Source organism: Belonocnema kinseyi, chromosome 3 (genome assembly GCF_010883055.1).
Source record: "Belonocnema kinseyi isolate 2016_QV_RU_SX_M_011 chromosome 3, B_treatae_v1, whole genome shotgun sequence".
Classification (NCBI taxonomy): Eukaryota; Metazoa; Arthropoda; class Insecta; order Hymenoptera; family Cynipidae; genus Belonocnema; species Belonocnema kinseyi.
Genome location: NC_046659.1, coordinates 89,139,597 through 89,160,920, shown reverse-complemented (window position 1 = coordinate 89,160,920; position 21,324 = coordinate 89,139,597). Strand labels below are relative to the sequence as shown.

General features: G+C 30.5%; 1 protein-coding gene across 2 annotated transcripts in view; it reads right to left on the bottom strand.

Annotated features, from left to right (window-relative positions):
* Positions 1-2,878: 2,878 nt before the first annotated feature.
* LOC117169215 (mucin-5AC) overlaps positions 2,879-21,324 on the bottom strand; it is a 138,723-nt gene continuing 120,277 nt past the window's right edge. Inside the window, exons 5-7 of one of the 2 annotated variants that reach the window (XM_033355469.1) lie at positions 10,518-10,671; positions 9,815-9,930; positions 2,879-9,645 (exon numbers count right to left, since the gene is read on the bottom strand). In XM_033355469.1, coding sequence (XP_033211360.1) covers positions 5,149-9,645; positions 9,815-9,930; positions 10,518-10,671 — 4,767 coding nt within the window. In that variant the 3' untranslated portion in view covers positions 2,879-5,148. The remainder of the gene's footprint in view (positions 9,646-9,814; positions 9,931-10,517; positions 10,672-21,324) is intronic. The other variant, XM_033355470.1, reaches the window with a different exon arrangement.

Below are 21,324 nucleotides of genomic sequence, written 5' to 3'. Positions count from 1 at the left end.
GACCTAACGCAGTTTAAAAAGGAAAGTAATAATCAAAATCTTTTGAATATCATGGAAGCAATAAGAGGATAATTTATGCATGACACTCGTGAGTGAAGTGTGGGTGGATATTCATATCAGCATCAAACTCAGTAGATTAGTTACGAGATTTAATCATTTCCCTCCCTTGAACGTTATTTTATTGCATTCAGCAAATTTGAACTGTTCTTTTATCAAAGAGTGTTTCAAAATTTCTTATCTTCATTCGATTGTTTTCAAAAATAAATTTAAGTTCAATAAGTCAAAACCTATAATTGTTATAAAAAGGGTAAAATATTTCAAAGTTAAACTATTTTTGCCTTCTCACTATTATTACTATTATAATAGACCAATTCTATTTCAAATCAGCTAACATTTTCAGAAAAGTCTAGTTGTCTGAATGATTTTTTATTTGGATATATTATTTTAGAGTGAAAATAGAGGGATGCATACTTTACACGTTACCAAACATTTATTTTGTATACTTTCTATTCACTGAAACCTGCGAATTCTGTAAAAATGTCAGATATTTTTTTTCATAATGCATTATTTCCCGAACAAGCATAGGAATTCGAGATTTTCTTTTTTTATTTCGCATGAGTCTCTTTTTTTTAATCTTCAAAGGTAATTTTCTCAAAGTACTTTTTTAAATTTTGTTTTAGAAATATATGGTAATGTGTCTTGGTAAACCACTACTTTAAATTATAAAAATTATTTAAGAAAAATAAAATTTTTGCTTCTTTATCGGATTTATAGTAGGAATCTTTTTAAAATATTGGAAGAAATAAAAACGTTGTGGTTTTCCTGAAAATCTTTTTTTATATTTTAAAAATTCAATAAAAGAAAGTACAGCTTCTGCTTAAAAAAGGAAGGAAACCTTTTATTTTAATGAGGACATAACCCTTTTTGAGACCAAGAAGATTTTTCTTTTAATATATTTTTACATTTTTTTCGTAAAGGATGCAAATTATCACAAACCAGTATTTTTAAAAGAATATTTTTTAAAAGAATTTTTCTAAATGTTTGACCTTTTATGTAAATATTTTCTTATACATTTAGTTTATCCAGATAAAAATGTAAAAATTCGATTTTTTAAAAATAACTGTATTAAATGTGAAAAAGTAGCTTATCAAAAACAAAACTCAAGAGACATGTGGTATATATTAGCATCTTTTTTCAACAAAAAAAGTTAAAAGCCGCCACTTTCTGTGTTGAATAAAAAACAAAATTCCAAATATCTACGCTTGTTCGAATTTCTTTTTTTCTTTTCGAACAAAAATATCTTTTTTTTAGAATTTGCAGGTAATCTTCAAATAATTGTAAAAAATCAACAAAAAATTGCCTTAAACTGTGATATCCAAATCCCTTTATTTATACCCTAGAAAGATTAATAACTCAATAAATAAATCCATAATTATTACGATAAAGGTCAAATAATTCAACGTTAAACTATTCTGTTATTTGTACTACTATTAAAAATACTAGTAACAAAGATAATATTGAAAGTCGTGACAAGGCTATTTTTCTCATGTTATCAAATATTTTAATATTTTTTCACGTATGACAAACAAAAAAGTTTAATTCAGTTTGTGAAGATTTATTTTTGTTGAAAGCTACTACGTTTACCTTTTTAACATTTCCCATAGCTACAAATTTTCAAATAAAACTTTTTAAACTATTGATAAAATACTATTTTGCAAGCCAGGAAAAGCATATTTTTATATAAAACTGACTTTTATATGATTTTCAAAATATAATTTGAAAAAAAATTACGACATTAAACTCTCGTTAAAATTCTTTATTCTGCCTTTATATGGATGCTTCTAAAATTAATTTTTATGCAATGTAGATAAGGCGAAAAAAATAATTAAGACGAATAGAAAGTATTTTCACTCCTTGTCGTCTATAATGTTCTACTTTGTAAATAAATTAAAATCTACCGTTCGCAACAAATTGCACGAAAATTCATTCGACTCTATAATTGAATTAATACAATATAATTAATTACATTATTGGTGAATTTAAAGTGTGGATCTAATTAATCTTTTGAATAAATGGTAATTATTTTTGACATTAGTACCGCATAGATTGCAAAGTCCTCTGATAAAATTAACTTTCATCAAAAATGTTAAAATATAAGTCAAAACAAAATTTTTTATATTTGTCAGTTTACATATCATCATCTACAATGTACCGTTTTATAAATAAATTATAGATAAAACAAATCGCATGAAATTTCATTTATCTATAATTAAATTAGTATAATATACTAATTATATTTAATTATATTAATTATGATTTGCAAGTGTAGAGCTAATTAACATTTTGTATAACTGGTAATTATTTTCGACATTAGTACCTAACAGATTGCAAGGTCCTAACTAGTTGAAAATGCCATCAGCGAATCTGTTAACGAATAAATAGATTAGTGAGCCCCGCTTAGAAGATTCATCTTTTATTAACCTAATTGCACCTATCGTGATTCGTGATCAATTATCTAAGGTTGCCTTGCATCACCAAATTTCAAGGCATTGCATATATAATGAATCTCGTAACTTGATATTATGTTTTTGATGTTAAGGTTTTTGACTAGGGAAATGTATTCATAATTATGATGTTAATTTTTTTGTCTACTGGACTAGAATCAATATTTTTTAAATACTGATTTTTCAAATTGTAAAAAAATGCTCTCTAGCTCCGCTGGGATTTGAGAGTCCAGATTATATTGATTCTAGACCACTAAACAAAAAAATAACTTAAACATTACTTGATATTATGTTCTTAGATAACACATATTAAATAAACTTCCAAGAAGGGAGAATTTTCAATAGCACAGTTATTAACAAAACCCTGCATTTATTTATTCACATTCTGTACAAACATATTTTACATCAAATCTGCAGATTATCTATATCCTAACGCACTCATTCAAGTCAAAATTTATGCGACCGTGTGCACTCGTAGATGGCAGTAATCTTGTATTTATTTCGCATTTTAATTTTATAATTCCTGGTGTCACAGTTAAAAATAAAATAAATAGGCAGTCGGTGAAGCATTAAAAAATTTAGTTCAAATATATTAAAATTGGTAGTTCAACTTCGCTTTTATCATTATATTGTTTTAAGTTAAATCGTTCTGACAGTTAAAAGAATTTTGACGTATGTTGATTAATTAACATAGATTCATTAAGTAATTTATAGAATTAGAATTGAATTCTAATCATTTATAAAAAATTTGATTGCAAATACTTGACAAATGTTGTTTACAAAGTTGTAAACATCTATCGCATTAAAGTATTATTCGAACTAATTTTACTTATTGAGCTGTTGATTAATCGGAAATAATGTAATTACTGAATCAGAATAGTCACATAATAATATAAATCGATAGGGGTTTCACCACGTGGTGTTACTGTTCTTGACGTTATTGTAAGATCGGAAGTCATCACATTTAAAGTTTACATTAAAATTAGTGGTTACTGTTGTTAAACATAAATCTCTCAAAGTAAACAATTTTAATTGCCTTGAAAATAATCTTAAGAGCACCAGTTAATTTATTACAAGCTTGAATCATATAAACTTTCGGAACTGAATTTTCTTGCTTTATAATTAATTTTTCTTAACGAATTCGATTTACAAAAACAAAACTTTTAATTCGAAGACTCAAAAATAATATATCTACGAATTTATTAACTGAATATATCAAGCCTTCCAGAGTAAAAAATAATTTGCCTGGAATTTCTATGCTTTATTTTTATGAGTATTTTTCATCTTTTCTTAAATGATTAATTAAGACACCAGAAGTGCCCTGGATCGATAGGAAATTCAGACTGACTTTTCTTGAAGCTATCCAAATCCACAACGATGTTTAGCACGTAAAGCCCACTTCCAAATTGAGAAATTTTTACAATTATTTATAGAACCTAGAAAACATACTAATCGCTAATCGTCATACATTTTTTAAAAGATCTTGAAATTTACTTGAGAAAAAATAGCTCCGATTTAAATTTTTTATTCAAAAATATTTAACGTAACTTTGTCTTTGTACTTTCGCTTTAGGAAAAGCTAAAATTCTTATTCAATTTTATAATCAAGTGCTAATTTTAATTTTTTTTATTATTTCTGAATGCTTAAAAAAACAATCAAATACTGTAATCAAGAATCTTTCAAGGAATAATAAATCAGCTATTGATAATTAGGATTAAATCTCAATCAAACCATTACAAATAAAATTTGTCAAATAAACAACTACAATCTAAATAATTTTTTTCTAAACGACGCTTCTATTTATCCTTTAAAATTAGGAGCGATTACATGAAGTATATTTTCGTTGATTTCATAAATTATTATAAAATTTTGATGAATATTTCGATTGACTCTATATAGAATAGATCCTTAGCTTAATCCATCTTGTGCGTACTGAACTCATTACAAAACAGGCATTAAAATTGCTTACAATTATTTTAAAGAATACTATTTCTATAATAACCACCTGTTTCGTCTACAAATATAACATTCACACCAACACAGTAAAAAATTTGGAATCCCGCAATACCATACCCCATCCCTTAAAGTAAGAATAGATATAATGTTTACTAACGAATCAACATACATATACATTTATAAATATTATGACGATTTCCTCGTGTACAAGTGTTCTCAGCGCATTATGGTACAGTTCGATTCACAGATGAACCCGACAACGGAAGGTTTTTTCGTTCCTAATATTACGTTCCTGGCCAACGTTTGATTATTATAGGATAAGGCTCGAGATTCCCACATAGTGTCTGCTTATTAAATTTCAAGCATGACGTACAGACGTGTGAAAATAATATTAAATGTAATTTCAGATTTTATTATGTGGATAAAATAAGTCAGCCTGATTTTATATTCTTCTTTTATTTACACTAACGAGGATCTGCTGTAGAGAAAAAAGTGGGACATTCATAGTACAAGATTAGTTCAGACACCTACAAAAAGTTTCTTTTTATTAAGACATCCTTTTTATGTTATCGAGAACTTCAGGTTGATATTATTTTCCATCTCAAACACGTCTAAACTGTCGTCAGTCATGAGGTAATCCGAAGTTATGGCAGACACTGGTCAAAGAACCACATTTTTTATCTGTCGTTCAACCCCACTTGGCTGCTATACTATAGAGGGACCTGAGTAGTTCTAAAGCTCTATTATCAGAAATGGAAGATTCATCTTCTACCAATGCATTCCGGGTTTCAGCGGTGGCTAAATTTAAAGACTGATAATTTGTTTCTGGTAAAGAAGTAGTCGATTTAAACTTTCGTCCATGTCTACTTCTAAAGGTAGTAATTGATGGTTCCGTAGCTGTTGAAGAAGGCTGCGTATTTTTTGTTTCTTCAGATCCTGAATGAAATCTGATAGTTCCAATCGGCAAGTTCAACTTGCTAATTCCAGCGATGATTTCGTGAGACTCCTCGGTTGTAAATTCGTTTACTGGTAATCTTAATAGAGCACTCAGTAATTGCTCCTTTTCCTCTTCCATGGTCTTGTTCATTGGACCCTTGCAATGACTAATTAGAAGAAGAACCAGCTGTCTGACAGTTGCATTATTATCAGCTTGCTTCATAACTTTCATTAGGGTACTTGTACTAGTAGCATTCAGCTTTCCAAACATTTCCTGTGCCTTCTCTACTTCATTCTCGGTAACATTTATTACTGAGTTGGGAACAAGTGTCTCTTGCAAAGCCCCACTAGTCGAAGTTACAGAAGAAGTTATGGTCGTTGTGATACTTGAACTTGTTGTGAATGTTGGATTAGGAGTAACTGTGTTTTCGGTAAAATATGTGGATGGTAGCAACGAAAATACGGTAGGTGAATCATTATTATTTGGTGCCCTCTGCCAAGGTGTTGAAGAATCCGATATAAAATTTGGTGGTGTTACTCCACTTGAATCAGTGGCCAGATGCTCATTAGAGTTAGTATTAAATTGTGTGGGATCAGCTAATCTTGGACCGGTAGTTGATACATTCGGATCGAGAATTAAGTCGTTGTTTATCCTCTGTGGGTCTAAAAATACTGTAGTTTCCCATAATCGAGTGACTTCTGGTGAAGCGGTCCAGTGATCGTTAGATTGGTCTGAATGTGTTGAATAAACAGGTCTCGGAGGTTCATTCGTATTAAAGAGACTATTGGACCTTCCAGTGGGTAGCTTATTATTTAGATTAAAAAATTCGTTTTTATAATTAGGATGGATACTACTAGCTGTGACGAGAGATTCATCATTTTTTTGTTTCGTTGAAGTATCATAGTAGCGTATTCTGAAAGGTTCTGTAGTGGAGGATATACTGTTTTGATTGAAATTTGTATCATAAGCTATGTTTTGATCTTGGTTTTTGGAATTCTGAAATGCGGGTGGTGCTAACTCTTGCTGCAAAATTTGAACAGGCTCCTTGCTTTGACCGTAAACTACTTGTTCATTCGATTGGAAGTAAGAAGCTGGTGTAGAAGAAGAAACATAATTGTTTATTGGTGTAGCGTCAAAGGGTTTTACATGTTTTCCATAAGGTTCTCGGGTTTTATTTTGAAAACTTAACTGTCTTGGCTTAGCTGGAAAGTAGTTTTCGTAGTCATTCAAAGAATTGCTAGGAAGATTTAAACCACTATTGAAGTTTTTGTTTTCTTGAAGAGCATGATTTACTTCGAAAGCAAAATTATTCTCTCTTTCTTGGTTAGAGGAATCAGCCTCGTTTCCTTGTGTGCTTGGAGTTGTTGTTGAATATTGAGATTCTGAATAAGTTAGTGGTGTAGTATAATAATCTGTCGATTCAGTGATTGGATTAGTTGATTGATTCGGAAATGGGGTGGTTGGTCTTCTTCTTCTAGCGCCAATCGTATCGTCAGAGAAATCTAAAACTTCGTCCTTTTCTTTCGTCACTGAAGGGTATTCTTCAGTTGTTGTAGGTGACGAAGTATTTTCCCCAGACTCTTCTTCACTCGAAGGAGGAGGTTCAGTAGGTCTTATTTCCGTGAGAACTTTCTTAAAAGTTTCGGGATCTTGGAGATAAGCTGATAAAGCATGGGTGAAAACTTGTGCCAACTCTCGAAGTTTCGTACTGTTGGATTTTTTAGCTCCATTTAGAGGACCTTCACTTTGCTGTAAATCAAGATCGTCATCGAAATCATCACTCGTGTTTATCTCTGCACTATTGTCCTCCAAAAGAAAAGCAGTATTATTCTCCAAAGCATTATTTAAGTTAAAGAGATTTACGTAAGAATTTATTGTATGCTGCGTTAAGATACTCGTTGGAAGATCTACAGAAACATTTCCTTTTGCTGGAAGGTCCAGCGATGAATCTGTAGCATTGCCCAAGTCGTAATTCTCACTTGCGGTGGCAAAATATAGGGCTAGTGAATGTAGGGTTGATGGTCCTGAAGAGCTAGGAATGTTCAATCCGGTTCTGTTTCCATTTTGAAGAGTTTCCAACTCTGGGATGGTTCCCTCTAATCCTTGAAGAGATTGCATCATGCTGAATGCATGCTCTCTTTCTACTGGTGGTCTGGCTTCCAGAATTGGTTTCTTAGTAACTGGGGATACTTTTGCTGTGGTTTGTTTTGGTAAATAGGTAGCCCCTGTTCCTGATCTGCTAGAAGAGAAGGAAGTAGAATAGATAGGAGACTTTGTTTTTGGTATCAAATCGTTTGAAGTCTCACGATAAATGAAATTTGCTGGAGTATAAGACGGAATCGTGGCCGTGTAAACAATTGGTTTTTGCGTACTTGTCGTTCCAGCAGTAGTGTAGGCATAGTTCTTTGTGAAGGGAACGTAAGGTCGAACAGTAGATCCTGATTTACCTTGTCGATTGTTGAAAGTTGTATCATAGGAAGTAAGTGGTTTCTTAGTTATAGAGTTTTGATTGAAAGGTTTTTCGGTTGATGCTGTAATAATAGAATTTAGTTGGTAAACTTGTGACGTTCTGGACGGACTTTTAGTTGAAAACTGATTATCATTTCGCTGTCGATCTTCGCGATCTCGATTAGATTTTGAGCTTGTAAATCCCTGATTTTTATTTGTGACTCCTTGATTTTGATTTGTAAATCCTTGATTTTTATTTTCGAATCCTTGATTTTGATTTGTGAATTCTGGATTTTGATTTGTGAATCCTTGATTTTGATTTGTGTATCCTTGATTTTGATTTGTAAATCTTTGATTTTGATTTATGAAGGTTGTTGGTGACGGTGTGACAGTCTCTGGAAAAGTGTTGCCAGTAAAGTCTGTAACGGTGGTCATCGTTGCAGTGTTCTCTCGGTAAGATTCAGTAGCAGTGAAAGGTCGTGAAGTAGTATATGTCTCATCTTTATAATTACCAGTGACGGTATTGTCATAGTAATTTGGTGTACTGTCATAAGTTGTCGAAGTCACTGCTGGAGTTGTATTTTGCCTGTAGTAGTCCGTATTCACGTAGGTCCTTTGAGTAGATTGATTTGGTTTATATCGATCATTGCTGGATGTAGAGGAACTTGAGAGTTGTTTATAATTTTGCGCATTTTTGTTGTTGTAGACAAATGAACTTGTCGCACTTTGAGAAAATGAAAAGGGCTTCGAAGTGGTACTAGTGATTGTTCCGCGATTTGTTAATGCAGTTAATCGAGGCTTAAAAATTGGTGTAAAGGTAGGTCCCGGGAATGGAGGAATGCTGCCAATTTTTGGTCGTAAAGAGGTTGGGCCACTGGTCTCGTTCGTTGTAAGTGAATATGCGGGCGTAGATGATTTCTGCAAATTATCGGAAGATGAGATACGATTATTGAAGAAAGTGTTGTACTGAGTAGATCCGAAGACATGATTGTATCGATTTCCTCGATTAGTAGCGAACGCTGAACTCTCAGCTAACTGCTGAACTTCTTTGACAGGATTCGGAGACGTTGTTCTAAATGTTGTTGTTTCCGTATACGTAGGAGTGACTTTTTGAGTAATTGCAGGGTTGCGATTATTATCACTTAGAGTTCTTGATTTAGAGGTTCTAAAGTTTTGCTTCTCACTTTTTCCTTGAGCATGGTCAGCAGTCTGAAACTTTCTAGCATTCCGTTGATCATAAACGTCGTTCAACTGTTTCGTTTTCTCTTTTCGGTCATCAATCAATTGATTCTGTTGTCTGTGTCTAGGTTGATTATTACCAGGAAGGACAGTTGACTGTTGTTGTTGATTGTAGTTTGTGTTACCCTCGCTCAAATCTTGTAAATCTTTTTGCTTATAATTCTGAGAGTACTGATTCCCTTGTCTTCCACCAGCCTGGTTGTAATCCTGACCCACAGCTTGATTATTCTTTGAATGTTTGTTATCTTGAATTTGGTTTTGGGAGGCAGACTGACCGAAAGGATTTGATCTTCCATTCTGTCTTCCGTCGTAGTCTACGTATTGAAAGTTTTGTCCATTATCTTCTTCCGAATTTCGGTGATACTCAGAATTAATTTTCTTTGCATCGCTTCTCTTTCTCTCTTCCTCTGCTAACAGTTCTGCGCTTTGTTCGTAGAGTTCAGCTGATTTGCTACAGTCAACTTTGAACCACCAGTCGCAAATTAATTGAGATTGCTGGAATATGGTGCCGTTAGGACACAGAAACGAAATCTTACGTCCTTGGTCACAAATATGGAAAACCTATAAATAAAATTAATGGTGTAAAATAAAAATAAAACTAAAATCGTTATTAAATAATTAAAAATATACGTTTTTTTTATATAAAGCCATTTTTTAAATAAAATAGTACTGAATAAATTGATAAACTCAGATTAGTTTAAAATCAAAGGATAACATCATTTTTACTAACTTGACAATTGGTTTCCAGATCAGCGTAGTATCCACCCTTAACTCCTCGGCAGGTAAATGATGTAGTCGGAATGGTCGTCAGAACAGGAAAGTCGACACCAGGTTGGCCCGTGACTCCTGTAAAAATATTATGGAATTATTATTTGTAGACTAAGTTTAGTGAAAGGCGATGTAGCGATTTTCATGCATTAAAACAATAAATTTTATGTTTACTTTTAAGAAATGTATACATTATCTGTTAGGCAAAGCATACAATTAGAATAATGAGGGAGATGAAAAAAAGAAACTAATAATTCAGACGAGGGAAGTTTATTGATGTTATGAATAATGAGATAATGATTTGCGAGAAAAAATAGTTATCTATGCATTCAAATATGTAATTTAACAAACAATGCATGCAATGCAATATTTAAAAGTATTATACCCGCTCCCTTAAGCCACTCCTTCAGTAGATCCTCATTTCCGAAAAATACTGGGAAACAGTCATCAAGATGTACTTTAATCATATCACGATGTAATCTATTACATTATATAACAGCAATTTAACTAGCAAAATGAATTAGATATATTGAAAAGAAAATATATACACATACAGATCCCGAGCACTAGTAAAAAATTCTGATAATCTAGGATTTATGTAGAATCTAATGTTGCTGTTTTTTTCTTTTTCAAGTAAATATTATGATGAAAGGAATGATGTAAACCTTGGTAAACTTGGTACTCGCCATTCTTTTCGGGGGCTAGTCTCTTCACAACTTTCTTCAAATCTGCAATATCTTCCTCAGAAGCCTCTAAGCTAGCCAGGTCCAGTTCCGAGAGGAATTCTGGTAGCTTTGCCGTTTTCTCGTCATCTGATTCCTAAAAAAATAAGAAAGGTATCAGTAATCCGTTTTTAATTGACATAATTTCTATGTTTGAGCTGTATATTTTAAATAGAAAATCAACTGAGAATAAAAATATTCAGAATGTTTTTTTAGGATTTAGCCAACGCTAAAAATGATAAATTATTCCAAAAAGGCCATGTTTTCCAATGTGAAAATAACATGACTTTTCACTCGTTTCCGAGAAGAAAAAAAATGGCTTAAACCTTCGCGGGAACCATTAAGGATTACCGCTTCTAGAGGTAGCAGCTTTTTTAGTTTTTAGTTAAAGGAAATGAGAAAAAAACATTCTTGCTACAGGAAAACGTTTTATCCATAGTATACTTCTTGAGCCAAAATCTTCATTGTAGAACTTTATTTTTTATTTTAATAGAAATACAATAACGGACTTAAATGTATCAGGCATGAACTTTTATGTAAAATATTTTTCTTTCTCTTATATTTGTTAAAAGTTTTATATAATAGAGGTAATATTATTAAATTCGAGAAAGATTGTGAACATGTCACACCCTCTTCGAACCCAGCACGTTTTGTTGCTCCTTCCGGAAGTTTGTCACCAAACCAATTTACTGTTCGATAAGACTTGAAATACGTGTTCGCAAGTTTGAGCCGGAAACTTTACTGAGTGTCTTACGATTGAATGTATTGTTACGCCAACAAAACACACATTTTTCAACTCGATTCGAACTTTCCACTTTTAACTTCTAAAAGTTGCGAAGCAGCTTAAACTTTAGCAGTGACTAAAAATGTTAAGGTATTATAGTTTCTTTTTGGATAGGTATTAAGTAGAATGTGTTCAGCCCTCAGACTAACGCCACTACTGAAACTCTTTGATACTTTTTTTATTTTATATTTATAATATTTATGTTAAAATTAGGTTATTTTAGACTTCATAATTTGGCTTAAATAGGGTGAATAATAGATCGACATGTTATTTTTTTACTTCAAATTTAGTCAAGTTTTAGTTTTAATGAACTTCGCCTATTTTAATTTTAACGAATATTTAAATCCACGCAATTCACGGGATTTCAAATATTTCCTGGGATATTATAGAAGATATGAAAGAAATTCAAAAAAATGTTTAGTACTTAAAGAAATTTTTAAATAAATTGAGGGATTACTTTATAGTTCAATTTATAGTGAAATGAAACGAAATTTTGTGGAACCTTCAGAGATTTCAAAGGATTTGATATTGTATAAGAAGATTCAAAAGATTTGAAAATAATAAGATTTTAAAATATTCAAGGGACTGAAAAAAATCAGACAGATTTTCAGGGATTTCAAAGAATTTCAACAGAATTCAACGATTTGTAAAAAATTTCAGTGGATTTAAACGGATTAAAAAGATTTTAAGGAATTTCAGAGGTCTCGGGATATTCTAATAGATTGCAAAGAATATAGAGGAGCTTCAATATATTTATTGCGAATTTTAGAGAATTTCAGAGAATTAAAAATACTTCATCATCGTTAAAGAAATTTTGAAAGATTTTACAGATTTCAGATGTTTTGCGGGATTTTACTCGATTTTTGGTGGAATTACTAGGGGTTTCATCAGATTTGAGGAATTTGATAATTTCAAGGGATTTTAAAGGATTTTAAAGAGTTTGGTGTAATTAAAAAGATTCCAATGACTTTTTGGGAATCAAAGGAATAAAATCAAATTTCAAAGGACTTCTAGAATAACTTTCTAAAAATTTCAAGGATTTTAAAGGATTTTAACAGAACTCAATGTTTTTTAATGAATTTCTGTGGATTTCAACGAATTTAGGAGGTTATCAACATATTCCATTAGATTTAAATGTATTTAAAATATTGTGATAGGCGCTTGGTTAGATTTAAAGCGATTTTGCCGAATTACAGAGGATTTTGAATATGATTTGAGGAATTTTGTTAATTTCAAGAGATTTCAAAGAACTCTAATGAGCTCAGCGCATTTTAAAAGATTCCAAGAAATTTGACAAAATTTCTCAACTTTTAAGAGTTTTCTAAGAATTTCGTAGGATTTCTGAAAATTTGAAAGCAATTTAAAAATTTATCAATGATATTTGAAGACTTCGATGGATTTCAGAAGATTAAAAGATTTTTCCGCGGATTTAAAAGATTTAATCCTTTTTTCTTTAATTTACAGATTTCAGTTGGTTTGAACTGATTTCAATTGTTTTTTAGTGCTTCGACAGATTTGAAGGGATGCAAAAAGTCTTGTTCAGATTTCATGTGATTTTATACAATTTTACGGGATTTCAGAGTATTTAAAAGATTTCATCATTTTTTAAGCAATTTTGAAAGATATTATAGATTTCAAGAAAATTATCGAAATTTTCATCAATTTTTTGGGGGATATTAGGGATTTTACAAGATGAAAGGGACTTTATCAATTTTAAGGGATAGCCAAGTATTTTACCAAGTTTAGCGGATTTTGAAAGATTCCAAGGAATTTAACGCAGGTATTGAAATTTTGATTAGTTTTCAAAGAATTTCGTAGGATTCCAGAACATTTCAAAACATTTTTGATAGGTACCAAGGATATCAAAGATATATGAAATGTTTCAAGGGACCCTACCGAATTTTCAGAAAATGTTTGGAGAATAAATGAAATTAAATGAAATTTTAATTAGCTTCTATAGTTTTCTTTGCGATCTTCGGGGATTTCAGAGATTTTAAATGGTTTAAAAAAATTGGAGAGTCTTTCATAGGTATTTCAAAAAATTTTAATAAAATTCTAGGAATTCTAATCGATTTTAGTGGATTTCAACGGATATCAAAAATTTTAGGAAATTTTAAATGTTTTAGGATGCTACGACCGATTTGAAGGGATGTAAAGGGTCTTCTTAAGATTTTATGCGATTTTACGGGATTTCAGATATTTAAAAAGATTTCATCATTCTTTAAGAAATTTTTGAAGATATTGCAGATTTCATGATGTTTTACGAAATTGTATTCGATTTTTGAGGGATTACTAGGTATATCCAAGACTTAAGGGATTTTATCAATGAATTTAGCGTATTTTAAAAGATTTCAAGGAATTTTACGAAGTTTTAAAATTTTAAAAGATTTTGATAGACTGATTTTCCGGAATTTTAGAGAATCTAGAGAAACTTCAGGGGCTATTAAAGGATTCCAGATTATTTTATGGCAGTAATAACTTTTTATTTAATTTATGCTACTATAAACATTATGTCAAATTTCTCGCATGAGTCTGTGACCTCCGCGTGCGTAAATAAATCGTCAATTTAATCAATTCATGCAGTTTTATGTGCAAGCTAAATTGAATTTCTGACATTCCAATAAAAATTTCAATTAAAAATGTGAATCACCTTTCACTTTCATTATTAGATTCCGATTACCATCCCATAAATTGCACTTTTTGAACCATTTTGAGTGATTTCGTATTTGCAATCAAATGTACATGTCAAAAGTACATGTTTCAATTAAAATTTGATGCAAATAAATTTTTAATCTAAAGATTTTCTCAGTATATTACAATCGCAAATAAACTTTATTAATAAACTAATAACAATACTCAAAGTTTGAATATTGAATAATTTAACTTAAAAAATAGTATTTGATAAAATAATAAATAAAAAAATTAACAAAACAATACTCGGCATTTTCCACACTAACATTTCAAGCATGTGTAGAAAACAAATTTGGTTTATTTCATATTTGCATTCTCACCTCGTTTGTTGGTAGATTCTGGAAATAAAATACTGTAAAGCAGCGCAATTCAAACCCCTATATTTCGCGAATCGTGATATATCAAAACTTTACTAACTTGAAGTTTTGTAAACTCAAGCGCGTGGCATAACTGCGTTAAAAATATGACGCAAACTCTGCAAAGCAGCTCGTAAAATATAAAGCACATAGTTTCTCACAATTTATTACTGAATGAGTAAAAAAACTATAATTTACGCAAATTTTACTACATTTTTACATAATTCCATCACATTGTTAATTACAATCGTGGAGAAATTTTGAAGTATCTATACTAAATTGAGTAATGGATTTAATTATAAACCTTTATAACATTAATTACTCTCAGCTATTTCGGCGCGCAATCAATTATGGTAAGACTTGAACAATAAATTTCGCTATATTTTGCGTGCGTGTGTGTAATCAAATATCCCAACTTAATTAATTTACATTATAGAGGCTTTAGTGTACTGGAAATTATTACTCAAACTATATCATAAACTATTTGGCATGGATCAGACGTCGAACCATATTTTCAATTAAAACGTTGTTTGTAATTAAGTATTGCCCAATTTTTACGTAAAAATGGCAAGATTCATAATACAAATTTTACTATATTCACAGATTTTCAACTTTCAAAAATATTTATTTTCAAAGTTTTTTAGCATAATGCTGGAAACCTGGAAATCAGGAAAATTACAGGAAATTTTATTTGGTAGTAAAAGTCAATTAAAAGTTGAAGATTTAAAAAAAATCTCCTGAAAGCCTAGGATTTTCTGTAAGAAACATTTTAATAACTTTCGAGGAGTGCAAATATAGAAAAATGAAAAAATGGGGAATTTTAAAAAAGGAGTTTTGCAGCCACCCTGCTTTCTCCTGATAATTATATTTTCAATTAAAATCTTGTTTATGTGGGCTGACCATGTAACAATTTTGTTAAAAAGTCATCTTTTTTAGTAGAAAATTCAACTGTGTTGTTGAAAATTATGTTTTGTTGTTGCTAAAAATTCAACTATATACGTAGAAAATTGACTTTTTGTTTACATTATTCGTCGAAAACGCAGTTTCGTGTTGAAAATTCAACTGTTTCACAAAAAACTCGTTTGAATGAATAATATTTTTTCATTTATTTATTTTCTGAAAACTTCAATTTTTTATTTTTGGTTAGAAATTAGTATTGTTTAGTTGAAAGTTCAACTGTTTGTTTTCAAATTAATTTATTTTGTTGAAAAATTATCTTTTTTAATAGAAAGTCTTTTTTAAAGAAGTCATTTTCTTGATTGAAAATTCATCTCCTTGGATAACTGTTTTTGGTTGAAATATCAACTATTACATTAAAAAAAATTAAACAATTTGGTTAAAAACTTTAATATTTTATTGACAAATCGTTTGTTTTTTTGGTTCAAAATTAATTTATCACTCTATATTATGTTTTCTATTTTTGGTGAAAATCATTCTTATTTCGTTGAAAATTCTACTAAATGTTCCAAAATTTATATGCTTTGTTGAAAATTATTCTTTTTTAATAGAAAACTAGTTTTCTTGGTGGAAAAATTCGTCCATTTGGTTTTCAAATTCATACGATTTGGTAAGAATTTAGTTGTTGTAAAATATCAACTATTATATTTTTCGATGATAAACTAAATTTAAGCGTTAAAAATTCAACTATTTGGGTCAAAATAAAAAAAAAATAGTTGTAAATTCTATGAGTTGTTGAGAATTCGTTTCTTATAGGCATCAACTATTAAACTGTTCGTTGGGAATTCAATTTTTTCTTAAAAATTCAGGTTTTTGGGTTGAAAATTTAACTGATTTTGGATAAAGTTGAATCTTTTTTATGTCAATTTGACTATTTCGTTGAATATGTATATTTTTATGTAGAAAATTCAAGTATTTGATTGAAAACGCAACAATTTAGAAAAAGGTTGAACTATTCTGTTTAAAATTCAATTATATTGTTAGAAATTGATCTATTTTGTTAAAACTTCATCTTTTTGGCATAAAATTAAACTGCTTTCGAAAATTCATCCTTTTAGATTGAAAATTCATCTTTTGGGGTAAAAGAGACATCTTTTCTGGTTGAAACAAATAAATAAATTAATTATTTTTTTATTTTAAGCTAAGATTTTTCATTCCACTGTTTTGTTAAGCATTTGTGTGTTTGAAGAACAAATTCGTGCTTTTGGATTAATACTGATCTTTTTCGGTTGAAAATTTAATTGTCTTTTCAACAATTCAATAAAATTTTGTTGGTTGAAATCAATAAATAAATTGAAAATGTCAAATTTGAAACTAGAATTGTTATATTCCCTTTATGAAAAATTCTGTGTTAAAATTTCTTCAATAACAATATGTTGGTCTTGGAATATTAACTTTGTGTAACAAGTTCAGTTTTTATGACAATTATTGTTTATAAAATTATTAAATTAATAGTCTTTTTTCCTCTGCAGTTAAAAAATTGCACTCCTAATGCTAAACTTACTTTTAACGTCCCATTAAAGTGAACATCTTAGTAATTTGCATTCGTAATGATTGCGTCGTGCGAGATAATAGTAAGGAAAGTCAATCGCTATTTGACGACATGCTTTGCCATTTCCAGACTAGTACCTGCACCCCAGTGTTGAACAGAACTACTCCAATTCAAATGCGATGAGTCCAAGGTCTTGGAGAGAAAGGCCTATCTATAGCCTATGTGCATTCTGCACGTGCTGCAACTGCTTGTCATTGATTGAAAACATGAATTTTTAAGCGGCTCCTAACTCCTAAGGTAACTTTAAATGTCGATTATACGCTCAAATCTAATTTATTTGCATTATCAACTTATACATAAAGTTTTGTGGTTAAGTAATTTATCGATCACGACGGTGTCAAAATGAAGAATTAAATAAAAGGATGGTAATAAAATATAGTAAGAAATCTGCTCAGCTGTGTCATAGTTTACTACATAACTACTTGTGTGTTAATTCCCTGCGTAAAATTATTTTTTCTGTATTATAATAGAAGAAAATTGGTGCTGGAAATGTCAAATATAATTAATATTCTATCTCTTAAAAGTGGCATTAAACACCCTATAAGTATTCTATCTCGTTTTCAGCTCTATTTATATCCCATAAGGCCATATAATTCCTGATTTAACTCTCAAAAGTCTCCTTAAATAACTTATAAATATCGCATCCTTTTTCCACCTCTATGTATGAGCTATATGGTTCTATAATTTCTGTTCCAAATCTCAACATTCCTGTCCAAACTCTCAAAGCTAGTCGTAAATGCCGTCTCCAGCTTCATTGATGACGCAGAAGGCACTATAGTTCGTGATTCAACTCCTGAAAAAGGCTTTAGATATCCTATAAGTATCCCATCCCATTGACAGCTCTATTTATGACGTATAAGCTTCTATCATTCCTGTTGCAGCTCTTAAACATGGCCTTAAATACCACTTAAATAAACTTAAATTACACTTTCAAAAGTGGTCTTGAATACAGTATAAGTATTCTATCTCGTTTCCATCTCTATTTACGACCTACAAGGTAATTTTGATTATGATAAGGTCATTTGAAAGGTAGCAGTACAGAACTAAATACACAAAATTTATCCGAAAATGGTTTTTTTATGCCGAGATTACCGCAGCGCGTTTACTTGGAACACTCTTTACCCTTTGCTCTTTTTTGTGTTGTATTTGGAGGATTTGTTTAAATTCTCATTTCACTCATATAGTAATAAACATATTTTTTAATATAAATTTTAGTTAAAATTTTTGCATAGTATTTAGAGTGTAGTAATAATTTTTTCTTCCATTAAACATCAATATTCCTCAAAATTATTATCGTTTAGTGAAACAAAGTTTCAATTTCATTTTTTTATAGTCCTTTCAGAAAAAAACTTGTTTGCTACAGTGCAGTAACATCAAACTAAATTTTTATTTCCTCGAAAAAGAGAAATTATTTTGTATCAAGCATTTGACATTCTTATTTAGCGTCTAAGCCAAATGCCAGGTTTCTATTTTATAAACAATAAAATATTCGATTTTTAAACGCTACCAAATGTTTATTTTTAAAACCTATGGAATTCTAATCTGAACTTTCTTGGATGATTTACTTGGAATTCGTAAAAAAAATTTGAATAAAATTATTATTTTTAATTTTTAATTGAATATTCCTATTTTTCAATCGCAATTCTCAGCCGAGCAATCTACAATTTGTGGTCAACGTCATTTTGAGATTATCAAAATCCACATCTGTTTTCTTGAAACTGGATACATTCTTAGCAATCAAACGTTTTTGTTCTTGAAAAATAAATAGTGACTCAAAATTTTTATTTTGTATTAAAAATGATTTTCTCTTTCAAATTATAATTTGATTAAATTTTTTTTTCTATATAGATTAAAAAATCTTTCTTGGTTGAGAACTCAAATCTTTTGATCAAAAATTGTCTTTGCGGTTAAAAATTTAACTACTTTGTCATTATATATTATATGTCATAAGTTATTTTTTTGGTTTATAATTTATCATTTGAGTTTAAACTTCATATATTTAGTTTCATGTGTAATATTTTGTTGACAATTCCCCTTTTTTTGTCAAGAAATTAATCTTCTTTGTTGCAAAATCTTTTTTTTTAACTATAGCATAAACTATTATATTTTTCGTGGACAATAATTTTATTTTGGTGAAAAAATTTAATTACTTAATTAAAAGTTAAACTAATTTGTTCAAAATTAACACAGAAAAAAACTAAGAATAAAATTTGTTGCAGGACATTTTCTTGAGCGATAAAGTTTTGTTCAGCAAACTTCGCGTCTTTCAAAAAACATGTGTTTATCATGAAAAAACAAAAGAAAGTTTAACCGATATGTGTGTAAAGTTTATCCTGTGAAGTTAATTTTTGTTGCAGAGAATCTTTCGTCGTAAATCGACGTAAAGTTTACCTTCTGTTTTTTCTGTGAATTTTTCAGACTGATGATGCATCATTTTAATTAATAATTCATCTTTCTGGGTGAACATGTGAATATTATGAAGAAAAATGGCCTTTGCGGTTGATTATTCGACTATTTCGTTAAATAATTTTTTTTGTATGCATTCAACAGTTTTTTATTTAAATTTAAAATATTTTTCTACCGAAATAACAACTGTTACATTTGTCGCTGACTAAAGAACTTTTAGGTGGAAAATTTAAATACTTCGTTGAATGCTGAGCTACTTTATGGACAATTTATATTTTAGGTAGATGATGCATCCTTCCAGTTCAAAATGCATCTCTATTTCGTTGAAAATTCGTCTTTTTGGCAGAAAATTCATTTTTAATGTTGAAAATTCATCTTTCTGGTCGAAAATTAACCTATTTTGGTGAAAGATTCGACTATTATATTTAAAAACTCGTCACTGTTGTATGAATTCAAATATTTTTGATTAAAAATTGGAATATTTTCTATTGGAAACATCAACAATTACATTTTCCCTTAACAATTAGCCTTTTTCAGTTAAAAACTTAACTACTTTGTTGAAAGTTCAAAAACTTTGTTCAAAATTAATCTGTTAGGTTGATGATGCGTCATATTAGTTAAAAATGTAACTTTTTAGTTAAAAGTGTGAATATTTTGTTAAACATTCGTTCTCATTTTTGTAGAAAATTAAATTTTTTTGTTAAAAAATTCTTCCTTTTGAAAAATATTTCATCTTTATTGGTTGAAAATTACTCTCTTTTGGTTGATGATTCAGCTGTTATGTTAAAAGTTAAATTTTTTGCTTTCAATTATTTTAGTAAAATTATGTTTATGTAACCTTATAAACAATTAAACTTACTACTGAATTTTTAATAGCAAGAAATGTTAATTAACGAAATAATAACACATCACTGGCAGTTTCAGTGAAATATTCAGGTCACAAGTAGAAAATGCAGGTCATATACAGACGTTATTGATGTTACGTCTGTAGCGCGAGGCACAGCGTATGCTGTAACGCAAAACGGGCCCACTTGGCGTGAAATATGAGTTAAATGATCGTTAAATCGATACAGTCACGGGTAGGTGATTTCCTCAAAATCAGTAGAGTACAGGTGGATTCCCTCGCATACATTCACCGCAAAACGTGTGTGGACCGGAATCGCAGATAAAACGCATAGTTGCGCAAAGTGTTGAATAACATCCGACCCGAAGAGGGTGTATGTTATGTTGATATCTTATCAGGAAGAAATCGCAGGGATCTCAAACTCAATACAACGCGTAACCGCCATACCCACGCGTTCACAGGTAATGAGTGAAAAATGCAGGAAGTGACAAGCCGACTAGTTCCTAGCTCGCGTGCTTCGAAAGTCCCACTGAATAAGTTCATTGACTATAATACGAGGACGTAAACTCTCTATCCGTTCACTTTACCACTTAATGGCCCCTCCAAAATAGATCTACATTTTTCAAAATTACTCGTAAATGAAAAATCCCAAAAAGACGGCTTAAGACTATGAATTAACAACTTGCACAATAAAACTTGACAATAAGCAAAAAGCCCGCTGGCCCAGTCCAGGCCAGACTGTCTGGTTTTCGCAGTCTTATTGACGCTGGCTGCCAGATGGTCTGGCCCGCTAGCTAGCCAACAGCAGCACCTGCTAGCTGCAGTCACTTTATTTTCCTAATGATTTAGAAGAATAAAATCTTTCCCTATAAGTGTATTTAACTGATCAGCGCCTAACCTGAACCAGACCAGATTATCAAGCAGATATGAAAAAAGTCCTTCCAGACAAAACACAATTCTTTGTTATTGGCTTGCTGATCAGCGCCTGTCCTGGACCCGACCAGATCTTCCAGACTAGAGAGTATAAACAAAGCCAGGCTAAGACCAGACCACACACTAGACTACTACAGTCTGTCAAGTTAAAGCGTGGGTGGCTTTACTCGCAGTCGGTAAGGTGTATCGACATGATTTTGGTGTCAAAATATTAAGAAGAGCTCCCT